This window comes from Pholcus phalangioides, unplaced genomic scaffold, assembly GCF_987345545.1.
Source record: "Pholcus phalangioides strain wild (caught in Gottingen) unplaced genomic scaffold, Ppha-v1.0 ptg000017l_1, whole genome shotgun sequence".
NCBI classification, from domain to species: Eukaryota; Metazoa; Arthropoda; class Arachnida; order Araneae; family Pholcidae; genus Pholcus; species Pholcus phalangioides.
The window spans coordinates 50053294-50066972 of record NW_028301610.1 but is presented as its reverse complement, the minus strand read 5'-3'; the positions used below and the strand labels follow the sequence as shown (position 1 = coordinate 50066972).

The following is a 13679-nucleotide window of genomic DNA, read 5'->3' as shown; positions in this document are numbered from 1 at the left end:
AAACTTTCCTTTACCCAAAATTCGAAGAAGTATTTTACTCCTAATAAGATTTTTAGAAGTGAATATGAATTTTAATGTACTATTGTAACAATTATTGTTATGGGGATGATGCCCCTCGTATCGAATGAAAAACATGAAGATTCTCTACATAAGCTGAAATGAATTTTAACTAGGAAACTGGGAACGGTCCTGCTTGAAAACGTTCACAATCTTGAGACTCCTTTCCTAACGGCCATATACTTCGCAAGTTCTGTTACTTTCTCTAATGGTCATATATTTGGATCATGCGTTAGGGAGGGACATCTGCCCTGTACGGAAAATTTGAGGGGGTGGCAATTTTAGTGACAAAAAGGTATAAAAGCACTTTGTTGTGATTCTGGGAGTTGGAAAATCAAGCCGCAAAAATTAGCACCCACTCCTGTCTGGGGCACCAGTCCCGCCTGCTCCCCCCCTCTAGTTGCGGTCATCAATACGCATATTTTCAGTTCACACAAAGAGAACCTTCTATGTTTGGATAAACATGACTAATCGCTGACCGATATTATTTACTAGGACTGTAAAAGCAATAAAGAAAAATTTGTGAAAAGCAAAAAAATTACGGTATGTTTTTTTTGTGTAAAAAAACATAAGGGCATTTTGCAAGTGTTGTTTTATTTCTTTAGCGTATTACTAAGGTTTTTGATTGTTAGTTGAGTGGTTAGTACACAAACCTCTAGCAATACGATTTGACTTCCTTCTGGGACGGCTGCCTTTAGGATTTGGCACCAGACTGCACAGGCTTAATTATGCCTATTTTTGTGCATAAAATGGCTGTGCAATGATAAAAAAAACCACCTAAATAAAGAATGTGGGGGGGGGAAGCATTGTTACAGGGGGGGTCTAGCGAGCTATAGCAAAGGGCGGCAAGTTTGAGGAATGGGTGGCCGAGAAAATTAGTAGAATGTGAGAAGAGTAGCAAAAGCATAAATCAGTTTCTGCCTAGAGAGTGAGTGACCTAGAGCAGGGCTTGACAAATCAAAAAAATAATTTAAGCGCCAACCAAATTTCATAGGAGCCACACATTTTTTTTTAAATAATGGCTTTATTTTAAAAATAATGCCCTTTTTTCAGCTTATCTAGGACTCAGCAACCCTTCTCCATGTTGGTAGACACACTGACATAATCACCAAAAACTTTGTTATCCTAACACTTCAATTTAGCAATCAAACATATAACATTTTAGGCACCAATGCCAAATTTCTATATTCGTCATGTCATATTGACCTGGCACCTGGGAATTGCGAACCCCTGACTTAGAGCGTGTGTGAGTACGTGGATGACCAAAAGAGAGAGCGAGTGACCCCAGTTCGGTGAGCGATCAAAAGCGTGACCTAGAACTGGTGCAAGCATGTTAATGACCAAGCAAAGAACTACAGAGCGAGGGACCTGGTCAATGAGCGATCGAAATCGTGACCTTGATCGGGTGCAAGCATGTGGATGACCAAAAAGTAACCTAAAGAGCGACTAACCAGGTCAGTGAGCAATCAAAATCGTGGCATAGAGCGTATGCTATCATGTGAGTGACTAAAAGGGGGGGAACATAGAGATTGTGTGAGCACGTAAATGACCAAAACAGTATGCCAGCATGCGAGTGGCCCAAAGTGTGATTTACTGATTTACAGACACAGGCGTTTTCACAGGAGCGGGAGTCCAAGACGGATATTTCCCAGGGTGGTGAATTCTAGGAATATAAGTGGTCAAGAATATTAGAATAGAATGGGAGAAGGGAGGCAAAACAGTAAATACGCCTCTGATTGTTGCCCGATTGTAGTAGTATCTGAGCATGAGACTTCATTTTCTACGGATCCAGCGTTTTGATAAACATCTTCGTTTACTACCAACTGGGGTTAAGATTATTGATAAGAAGACAGTCAACGTGAGCAAAAAAGACATGGCTGTAATTTGTTCAGGGGATTTGTGTCCTTTCATTGTCAAGTTTGAAAAACTCATTTTCGCAAAAGTGACACTTCCACATAGTGATTTCACCTCTTTTTCTTACGAAGCAGATAATACCTTATAAGTGGGCTGTCTCTATGGGAGTGTTCCAAATAAAGTACACTGGCACCGGATACATACGTGAATACATACAACAAAATTGATTGTAAAGTTTTCGTATGGCTCCCAAATAGAGTTTTCCTATCACTTCTAGGTAGTGCATTCAGAAAATGGCCAGCCCCCTTTCTTCCCCACAGATACGATCTTATCCAAAGGTCAACGTTGGTTTTACTAATAGATATTTTTCTTCAAAACTCACATTCCATTTCTATCCAAACGTGAATAGGTTGACCTTTTTCCTTACTCTTGAGAATTTTAAATATTTACCATTTCTATGTTTAAGTTGTCAATTATCGATTTGAAGCATCACTTTCGATTTGGAAAATGCCTAAAGAAAGTCTCGTGTATGAAGAAATTCGTCGTATTTTGTTTGATGAGGATTCAGGTGATTCCGATTCTCCAATTGAAAGTTCCGACAGCGAGTATATAGTCACGAACAAGAGACCACAAGTACACGTATATCATAGCTATAAGGAGATAGGATAGTGGATAATATAACGTCATAAGCAGAGGCGTAAGCAGGGAGGTGCATAGAGGGTCCGTATCTCCTCCTCCAAGTCAAACAAAAATTAGAAAAAAATTATTTTGGTAAAAAAATACTATATCGAAACTAAATACCTTTTATATGCTATATTAACCAATAAGAAGGGGATTCCTTCTCTGATTACTTTTTATCACAAGCATAAGCATAGACAGAGATCATTGACGTACGCGGGGGGGGGGGGGGGGGGGAATATTGAGGTTCTAATCCCTCCCCTCAAACCGAGATTATAGTGTTATTTTGCAGGAAAAAACGTAACCTCCCCCCCAGAAGGAAAAAATTTTGAACCCCTACCCCCTCGAGAAAATTCTGCAGACGCCTATGACGGAGATACACTGAAAATGCAAGAGGGCCACGGTTGGGAGGAAAGAGGTTGAATTATTACGATTGAATGATTATCCGTATATTTGTGAATATCATGTCGTTTTTGTATGCATGGGTAAAAATAATGCCCTTCCATATATACCCCCCCCCCCCCAATCACAAGAAGAGTTGGAGGAAGTTCAATATGGCTGGAACTAGAGGCACAGTAGCAGGGTGAAATTTTTCCAGGAGATATACTGCGCATAAACACTTTTTACAACTTTGCAAGCGGAAAAATTAAGTTTATCCCCTCACCTCCAGTACGTTGCGATCATGTTCCTAGTTGTATGCCTGTAAGTTTCAACGTATCACCAGCAACAAGTGTGCGAAAATATTTCGTTACATCTTCACTTTTTGTTTTCTAATGGAGAGGGAGAACCAGAGCCGCAACTAGGGGGGGAGCAAGCGGGTCTCGTGCCCCGGACGCTGGACCAGAGGGGGCGCAAATTTCATTCTCAAACCTTACCTTCAACATTACAAGGGGGTGCCAAAATGCGCACTTGCCCCAGGTGACCAAGCATCTAGTTGCGGCCCTAGGGAGAACGTCAGTTATTCGTAATTTCTCTGACAGAACCAAAAATAAATTAGATTCCTCTTTTGTCGGCAGAATTTTGCCAATATTTTTACTCCTCTGTCTTTATCAAAAGTCAGCATAGCACAGACACTCCACTCAAAAAAAATGACACCACGCTGGACCTAATTTCATGTTTTTACAAGCTTCGTACTGTCGCCCTTCTCGTAATCAAAAATCAACGAATACACCCCCTCCCCCCTCCTGATGCTAACGTAAAATTGGAATGGGGCCTGAATTTTTTTTGGTAAAGCTTAGCCTATTTGTTTTCATAACGAGATACACGAAAGTTTATATCTGGAAGCACTTGTCTTTTCTAATTTTTGAAGTTGTCTTTTGAATTAAAAATTCATATTAATAGTTCACTTCAACAAAATAAAAAAAAAATCGAGAAAAGGGAAAAAAAATTGGCAAAGTTGGCGAGAATATCTTGAAGAGAAGGGACGATATACCGCCGCTCACGAATAAATAACTAACCGGACCTTCAGCTGGACCCGTATACGCGTACAGGGATAAAATTAACTCGTATGCATATATACATGTCTTTCATGAGGAAAAAAAGAGTTGGGTACCTACTCCTTTACAAAAAAGAAAAATGCTATATAAAAAAGGGTGATTTCAGTTTACAATTTGTCTCCACAGGGTATCTTGAAACGAAAAAATGAACAGCAACGCTGTGGCCGGCATGAATGCGAACTGAATGGAAGGACGGGGGATTAGGTGAGAGGTAAAAGTTTGGATGAGTCCATTTCAGAAAGCAAAAATAGGTTATTTTCACGAACCTCCCAGTACCCTTCAAGAATCGGTAAAGGGTTAACCGACTGACGGTTTGAGGGTGTTGAGAAAATCTACTTGAAAAAGGTTCAGGTAATTGTCACAAAACCTCTTCGAAAAAAAACCAACAATTTTTCCTTCCCCCCGTACAAACAGCGGGATATCGGATTTAGTGTTGTGTGGTTTAAAATTTTTGTTCCGCCCACTGTTGAATGCTTCTTTGTAGGAGAGGAAAAGAAAAGGTGTGTTCTCTCGTAAAAGGATTCAAACTAAGTACAATACTTGGCTTTTTGTGGGCTCGTCTTTTTTCCCATTCCTCTGCGAACATATTTTTTACTTTTCAAGTAAAGATCTGGGCAAAATGGAAGTGATTACACGAGCGCTGATTTGAACAAATACCAAATTATTTTACTCAAAAATTTCAATAAACTTACCGTATTCCCACGCATTGGCCGGCATGCCATAAAACACGAGGGGCACCAGCTTTTTGTATGTTGTGGTCTTGGCCACTTTCGGCATGCCGGAAAAAGTGAGGTTATAATAGGATCACAGCATGCATTCAGCTGAATCAGTGGATTTTCCAAATAAAGTTGATATATATGTGTATATTTTTCTAAATCACACTTCCTCATTTAAAAAAAAAATCAGTTTTCTTTAAATATTAATTTGTCTCGTTCTTCCTCAGAAATAAATTGAATCTATGCATTATCTTGTGTTCATGAAACTTTGAAAAGAAAGTATTTTACTTAAATAGTTCCTGAATTTTATAACTCTATGCCATCTGATATGAATTCAACTGTCAGCCTTCATTCATACACAGGGCCGCAACTATGGGGAGCAGATGGGTCTCGTACCCCGGGCGCTGAACCCGAGGGGTTGCAAATTTCATTCTGAAACCTCTCCTTTACCATTACAAGGGGACGTAAAAATGCGCGCTTGCCCCGGGTGACCAAGCATCTAGTTGCGGCCCTGTTCATACACATGTATAGAAGACTAATCAAATTTTACCTTCTTTCCAATTACAGTACCGACATTGAACAATATTTCTGATTCTCTATGAAATGTTTCATTTCCTTCTTCCCATTCAGTTATTCATTCTAATATTAAATATTCAACTGTTTGTTTTCAGTAACATCCAGTAAGAGCCAACATTGTTGGCTCCGTGGATATGTATAATCTATTTTGCTGATAAGAAATTAATGAAAAATAAAGATATTCAAGAATTTACCAGAATCCGTGAATCAAATTTATTGGCATTCCGGAAAATTCGGATATTTTCAGCATGCTGGTCTGCCTCACTGTTTCCCAGCATGCCAGCTAATGTGGGGGAGTACAGTAATTATTTTACTAAGAAATTAGTTTTTCGCACTAATTGAATTCAATTGCTATGGCCCGTTTTACATCCAGGAGCTGAACTGTTTTTGATCGTTAAATTTCTTCCTAAAAACATTATTGTGCAAATAAATGTTATGTTAGGTTGTTTGACCTCAAGACCTGAAAGACCTTTCTATTATGTGGACAATGGTGCTATTGGAAGAGCCGTAGCCAGAAATTTCTTGTGGGTTGGAGGGAAGGGAACAGACAGTGCAGTACTTAGTCAAGATTCCACAATATATAAGTAAAATTCTGGCATTTAGGGCGATGACTGGCAGTGGGGGTGGAGCCAGAGGGTACAGCGAGTACTCTAGTACCTACAGTATTCTGTACCACTGATCTGAGCACCCCCAAAATTCATTCAGGGATCAATAGTTTCCATGTAAAGCTCAAGTCAAGCACCCACGGTTTCGTAACTCTTCCGACGTATCTAATGTCTGGGCCACCAGATCAATATCTTAGGCGGGAAAAAAAGAAGTCAGTCAACCATTTGGATGTTTCGTTTGTACACTGAGCACACATTTTATAAGAAGTGTGATAAATGACCAAAAGATACAATAAAAAAATTGTATTTTATTTTTAAATTTAAATATACTTTTTTCCCGTTCAATGTTGAGGTATTGTGCTTGATGAGCACGTACAAGCTTATTCATGTCCTGTCACATAACTGTGAGGAATTGATAGATGAGCTGCACATTTTTTTTTGTACGGAATGCTTAATCATAAGCCGTGGCTCAGCTTTTACAACACAATACTTTTTTACTGGATTTTCACCCGTGGCCACTTAGTATATTCTAGAGCTACTGTGTCGTCGCGTGGACATCATTCTGGGATCTCATCACGAGCATCCAGGTTTGCACCTCACTGGCGGCAGAGTGGTGGTCTACCAAAGTTCGTTTTCTGTGGTTTTTCCACTTAATGAACGGTTACAGCAGCGGTTCTCATCCTTTTTGGGCTCGCCCTTTCCAGTATATAATTTCTATGGCGGAGCCCTGTTTCACTCGAGGAGCACTTTTTGCATATAATTTTTATGGTAGAACCTTGTAGGCCTCTTATTTTTTATTTATCTATCAAAGTTACTGATTTGTTTTATTTTCCTCGAGTCACCGCGGAGCCCCTGGGAAGTGTACACGGAGCACCAGTTGAGAATCGCTGGGTTACAGGTTTATCCTGCTTGAAAGTTCGAATTTACTCATAACCGGTCAACAATTGTGATAACATGCGTATATTTATTTCCACTTCCAACTGTTTTTTTTTTAATTCTTACTATAACCGATAAAATAAAGCCACACACGAGTGCCCTTGCCTTATTTATTTTTTAGAGCATTGCTCAACGAAGCGATGAACAATGATATAAAAATGTATATATTTGTATAAGTAATGGTACTAGCTGAAAATTATCAACTAAGCAATAAAATATTGCAGAGATTGAATACATGCGTGGATTTAGGTATTGCAAATAAGACGCATTCTCGATTTCACTGAACATTAACATGCCATAGTTTGCAAAGCTAATAGAATTTCATACATGTTATATACGTCTTACCACAAATGTGATGCGCATACGTTCCCATATGCTTTCTCTGTGTACGTTCGCCTAACTCTGGTTCACAAGTATGGGCTGATCCAGGCATAGTCCGGGGGGTATAATGTCTTCATGGGCCTACATGATAAAATTCTGGCACACAATAATTTTCGAAAGTATGTAAGCTGTTACTTCCATCAAAATACTGAACCCCCTTCCCGAATATCACTTTGCAAGCGGGAGGGGGTGGGTTGGCGCGATCTTGGCATCACTGCCCAGCGTATAACCTTCACAAGAGGGAAGCTCGCTGGAGACATGACAGTCTTGACAGATACTATGACAGTCTTGACAGAGACTATGACAGTCTTGACAGAGACTATGACAGTCTTGACAAAACACAATGACAGTCTTGACAGACACTGACAGTCTTTGTTTATAAAATTTTCGCTTTCACTATAAATTTTTTCAAAGAGAAAAATAGTTTGTATACTTAGAAATGGTTTAGTCTGCTGGGTGAGGTTAGGGGCCCAGGCAAAGGCAGGGGCCAAGAAAGCAAGGAGTGAGAAGAAAACATGGTCCAAAGAGGGTTACAGGGTGTAGGGTAAAGGAGTTAAGAAACACTGGTATCAATTATGCTCTGTGTAAATAAACATGATACTGTATTTTTTGGTTTTCTGATGTAGTGCTTTCCAATCACATCGGATAATTGAGGTTCTGCCGTATCGTACTTGAGTAGTGATAAAGAGGTAAAGATAAACAAATGAAAAATAAAATTAAAAAATTTTACCTATACTGTAAAAAAATTAAAATCACTAGAAAGCCAGGATGTCAAAATTCGGGGGGGGGGGGGGGAATCCAGTTTATCTCTATCTTGCATTCAGTGTTTCGCAGTCAATGAGTTTTAATACAATGTAATTTTTTTTCATGCCAAAATAAAAGTGAATGCCAGTACATATCCTACAATCAAGCGATAAGAATTTCTATCATAACATAAAGACGTGCCTTTTAGGTGGGGGATTTCTTGCTGAAGAGCAGCCTTTTTTATACTTTCTGAAAATTCCTCTTCGTTTACAAAAGGATTAAGGCTTCTTTGAACTGACTATTCCAGAGCTGCTTGTCAAACGTCTATCTGCTAAGTTAATTGAAAACCTCTCCCCCCCCCCCCGAAATGTGAGAAAATGACCGAAAAAAAGGAAAAAGATGGCCAAATCCATTGTTCTGTCACTTTGGTCCCCCCGCCCCCCGAACGAAATTTCTGGCTACGCCCCTGAAATAGGAGGTTTAGGACAGGAGGGTTTTGGACAGAACAGTAAAAACCAACCCCGATTTGAGTACAATAAAAATAACTACTTACATCTGTGAAATCTAAAAGGGAAAAACCCAGCAACTGGTGCACATTCGTCAGGAACAGTGGCCATTTCAAAACAGATCTGAAAAAAGAACAAATAAAATCAAGAGTCCCAACTTGAATTGATGATCATGGTGCGAATGAAGGCAGAGACCGGTCCCCCTTCCATCGCCAAACGTAACATAGCGGATCTACGTCAGTAGACACAGGCGGCTAAACGGTTCTTCAACCACGGTTTCCTTACGACTGACCATATAAAATGCGGGACATACGTTTAAGCAAATACGGGACAAAAAAAATTAAAATTTAATACATAAATTAAAACATGTAATAGCGAATACGGTAAGGGGCCGTTAAAATATTTGATAGCGAATACACGGAACAAAAAAAATTGCCCCGTATTTCTGCGCTAAATGATTCTGTACTCATTTATTTGATCAAGTTTTGCCTTTCTTCCCAAAAACCAGCCAACGCATCGCTAAAATCCTTCGAAAATACAATTTTTCTGTGGTTTTCACCCCCGTCAATAAACTTCGTTTCTCTCAACTAAAAGATCCCATTGGCACACTCAACAACTGGGGCATCTACAGCATTTCATACCAATGCGGATTATCATATATATGCCAAACTAAACGTGCCCTAAAATACCGTTTAAATGAGCATAGAAGATACGTAAGCAACCAAGACCTTAACCGCTCATCCAAACTCAACACTGCTGGTCCTTTGACCATAAATTTGACTTCTCGTCTGCCAAAATCATCCAAAAATGTCCCTCACCGTCTGACTTGGATTTCTTCGAATCATTCCACATCAACAAAAACACAAACCTGTTGGTCAACGACCTATCTAGCACACCACCCTTCTCAAAAATCTGGCAACAGTTTCTACAATAATTATTCTTCTCCATCAGCATCACTATCACGTTCTTGGTTGAGATTGTCTCCGCCATTTTTCTTTTTTTTCCAAAGCCGCTTGTAAGTTACTCTTAATGCAGCTTTGTTTTTTTCCGTCCTCTTGCTCTTTTGTTGCCGGTTCATTTTGAATTTGACTTGTCTACAACAGCGAGTAACTCCTGCTATAAGGAGTTTTTTCAATATTTTCTTTCTTCTTCGTTTCTGCTACTGATGAAGGAACTTCATATAGTTCTGAAACGCGTATAGCCGTGTTCGTTTTGGAATTTTGGGTAAACCCAAACGTCGACTATTTAATCGTATTATCAAACCCAAAAGGTAATCCATTTCTATTGATGTCTATCTCTATCAGCCAACCTGTTCGTCATTTTTCAAAAATTATTAGTAAGCTTATTACCTTCTTTTGCGTGGTTTCTGACACCACGCAAATCGTCGCCATCATCCAACAGGTTTCTCTAGCTATTTGCATCACGGACTAGAACTTCTACCGATTTGCTTCGACGTTGACGCTTTCTTCTGCCTTTCAATTAGAAAGAAAAAAACGAAACTTCTTGGAAGAGAAAGAACTGCATCAGAATTTCGCGCGATAGAAGTGAAACTTCTAGGTTAAATATTAAATCCAACAAATATTACAAGATTCATTGAAAGACTGGTTATTTGTGGAGATGACGATTACAAGGAAGAAAATTCATCACTGCCGCCACGGGGACACGAACCCCGGTCTCTCGCTTGCCGGACGAGTGCTCTACCATCTAAGCTATGGAAGCAGATAGAATATTTCAACCTTGGAGCGTATATATGTGTTGATAGGCACCGTACATGGACGGCGTCAACAATCAACTAATAGCTCGTGAATGACATAGGCCAACCAGATGGCCACATGCATATAGAAATGTCCTCTCCACTTGTCAATACAAGATTCATTGAAAGACTGATGATGAATTTTCTTCCTTGTAATCTCCATCTCCACAAATAACCAGTCTTTCAATGAATCTTCTTTTGACAAGTGGACAGGACATTTCTATATGCCAACAAATATTTTCCGAAGTATTTTCTTTGTGCTAACTCAAATGAAGTATAAAAACTTTTGATTCCTAATATCGCATTATTTACAGGTTAAACGGACGTTTAATGTCCTTCGAACTCTCATGAACTTTCAAAAAAGTTGCAAAACGATGCAAGTTTATTTTTGTTAATTGCATTATCTCATTCCCCAAGTTTTGCTATAATTTTTCATCAATTTTGAATCTATAATAAACGTCGAATTATCACTTTCAATGAGTTCTGGAGAGAGTTACTTCCTAAATTAATTAACATTTTCATTAAAGAATTATTTTTAAATCACTCATTTATACCAAATTAACCAGGATCACTACAAACCACTACTCTGAGCCTCTGACACCACTGTTGGGATTCCTGAACTAATCGGGGGGGGGGGGGCTCCAAAACTTTCAGTAATTATGTTTTACATAAATTCTGAACTTTCATCGATTCTGAAACTGAACTCTTATTAATTTTTTGGTTTTGTTGACAGCATCATTTTTGATTCCTTAATTTTTGCTATAATTTCTCATCAATATTGAATTTATAATAAATGCCAATAGTCCTGCGAACTTGAATTTGAAAAATGTGAATTTTTCATTAAAAAATCGCAAACCTCCAACTTCACGTAACTTCGGGTAGCATAACTATTACTGTGCATATATATACGCCCCTCTCCCGAACTTTTCGAAATTTTCTTTCTGCCTAAGCACGGAAGAGTTAACATTATCACACACTTTACACTTTTTCTACGGAACCGGTTTAGAGGAAAAAGAAAATGTTTCACTTTCTGTGATGGTTTTTCTTTCTCCCACAAAAGTGTTTCACTTTCTGTGATGGTTTACTTTTCCCTCACAAAATTTCATTACTACGTCCCGGAACAAGTTTCATTTCAAAAAAAAAAAAAAAATTTGGGAAGATATGTCGTATCCTATCAGTCTACCCACACATAGTTTTCAAAAATTATAAGTAAAATAATTACTGTCTTCTTTGGGGTTTCCAACACCACGAGAATCGTCGACACCATCCAACAGATTTCTGCAGCTACTTGCATCGCGGACTGAAACTTCTACTGATTTGCTCTGACGTTGACGCTTTTTTCTTCCTATCGATTGGAAAGAAAAACAAAACTGCTGGGAAGAAAAGTAACGTAAATACATGTCTTTCCCCTATTAGCCACCCTGTTTTCAGCTTTCAAAAATCAGGGTAAAATAATTACCGTCTTCGGAATTTCCAACAGCACGAGAATCATTGCCATCATCCAACTGATTTCTGCAGCTACTTGCATCACGGACTGGAACTAATGAAACCACTGCCGATTTGCTTCGACGTGGACGCTTTCTTCTGCCTATCGATCGGAAAGAAAATTAAACTGCTTGGAAAAAGACACTAAGCTATGTCTTATTTTGATCTATCGGTCACCCCCGTACATCATTTTAGGAAATTATAGGTAAGGTAATTACCATCTTCTTCGAGGTTTCCAACACCACGAGACTCGTCGCCATTGTCCAAAGGGTTGCTGCAGCTTGAATTACGGATTAGAATTTGTAGAGTTGGAACTTCTACCAATCTTCTGACGTTGGCGCTTTTTTCTGCCTATCGATTGGAAAGAAAAACGAACTTCTTGGAAGAAAAGAAATGCATATGTCCTTCCCCTTATCAGCCACCCTGTTTGTTGTTTTCAAAAATTATAGGTATAGAAGGATAATTACCGTCTTTTCCGCAGTTTCCGAAGCCACGGGGATCCTCGCTATTATCCAACAACTTTCTGCAGTCACCTGCATCACGGATTGAAACTTCAACCAATTTACTAGAACGTAGACTCTTTCTCCTGCCTATCGATAAGGAAGAAAAAAAAGAACACAAAGACGACTTGATATTTCGTTACACGGGGGAAAATGAAATCTGACGACTGATAAGAGAAGCGGTATCTAAGTGATCCAACATCTATATTTCTATGGTGCTCCTCACATGAGGATATTAGCGTATTGGTGATGGGATATCCTACGCACCGGAGTCACACTGACGACTTGCCATACTAGTCGAACGCTACATTGGTAGCGCGACTCTGAATTAATTCTTCAAATTTTCGTCGGTCGAGGCTATAAGACGGGTGGCCACGCGTTGGATTTAACTTTTATTTTCCAAAGAAATTTTCCCTGACACTACCCTTCCCCCATAATCTCCCACTTGACTGGAATGCGGGTAATGTAAATATAGGGTCATGCGTGCGTGTTGTAGAATATGGGGAAAATTCCACACACTCCAAGATAAAGGCAGTAACATTTTTTTTCTGCGTACGGTAGCAACATGGTCTGCTGGTCTTATATAGAAATAAAGTTGCTTAATCTTATATATCACTCGCTCAAAATAATGGGTATTTACAATATGAACTTGACTTCCCGCGGGGTAATCGCCCGCTTATCGGAGTTCACACATTCCTTAAATTGTGATGTCTTTGCAATGTAGGTATGTGTCAGAAACAACGGGCAACGCGTCTCGTTAAAGTTAACCGGAGTTTCAAATTAACCCGACTTTCAAGTTGAGGCTTTTACTCGAAATCAATTTCTGTACCCCGTGTGAGGATGGGATTACCCTTTTAGTCTCCTTACATATCGTATTAGAAAATTATACGTAAGGTAATTACCATCTTCGTGGTTTCTAACGACACGAGAATCGTCGTCGTTATCCAACAGGTGGCTGCAGCGGCTTGCATCACGGACTGATGGGTCTAACGATTTGCTCCGACGTTGACGTCTTTTCATGTCTATCGATTTAGTAAAACGGAATTTTTTGGAAGAAAAGAAACACAAGCGTGTTTTAAAATATTGATGCCTTTATCAGCCACCGCCCCCCCCCCCCTGTTCGTCTTTTTCAAAAATTATAAGCTTATTACTTTCTTTTTCGTGGTTTCCGACACCACGCGAATCGTCGCCATCATCCAAAAGGTTTCTGTAGCTGTTTGCATCACGGACTGGAACTTCTACCGATGCGCTTCGACGTTTACGCTTTCTTCTGCCTTGTAATTAGAAAGAAAAAAACGAAACTTCTTGGAAGAGAAAAAACTTCATCAGAATTTCGCGCGATAGAAGTGAAAACTTCTATACGTTAAATGATAAATCCCACAAATATTTTCT

At 39.2% G+C, this 13679-nt stretch overlaps 1 protein-coding gene across 1 annotated transcript in view; it reads right to left on the bottom strand.

Moving 5' to 3' along the window:
- Positions 1 to 13258, bottom strand: part of LOC149074051 (uncharacterized) — a 120673-nt gene extending 107415 nt beyond the window's left edge. Inside the window, exons 1-5 of the mRNA XM_089247294.1 lie at positions 13190 to 13258; positions 12255 to 12377; positions 12006 to 12138; positions 11762 to 11890; positions 11525 to 11647 (exon numbers count right to left, since the gene is read on the bottom strand). Coding sequence (XP_089103420.1) covers positions 11525 to 11647; positions 11762 to 11890; positions 12006 to 12138; positions 12255 to 12377; positions 13190 to 13258 — 577 coding nt within the window. The remainder of the gene's footprint in view (positions 1 to 11524; positions 11648 to 11761; positions 11891 to 12005; positions 12139 to 12254; positions 12378 to 13189) is intronic.
- Positions 13259 to 13679: the final 421 nt, after the last annotated feature.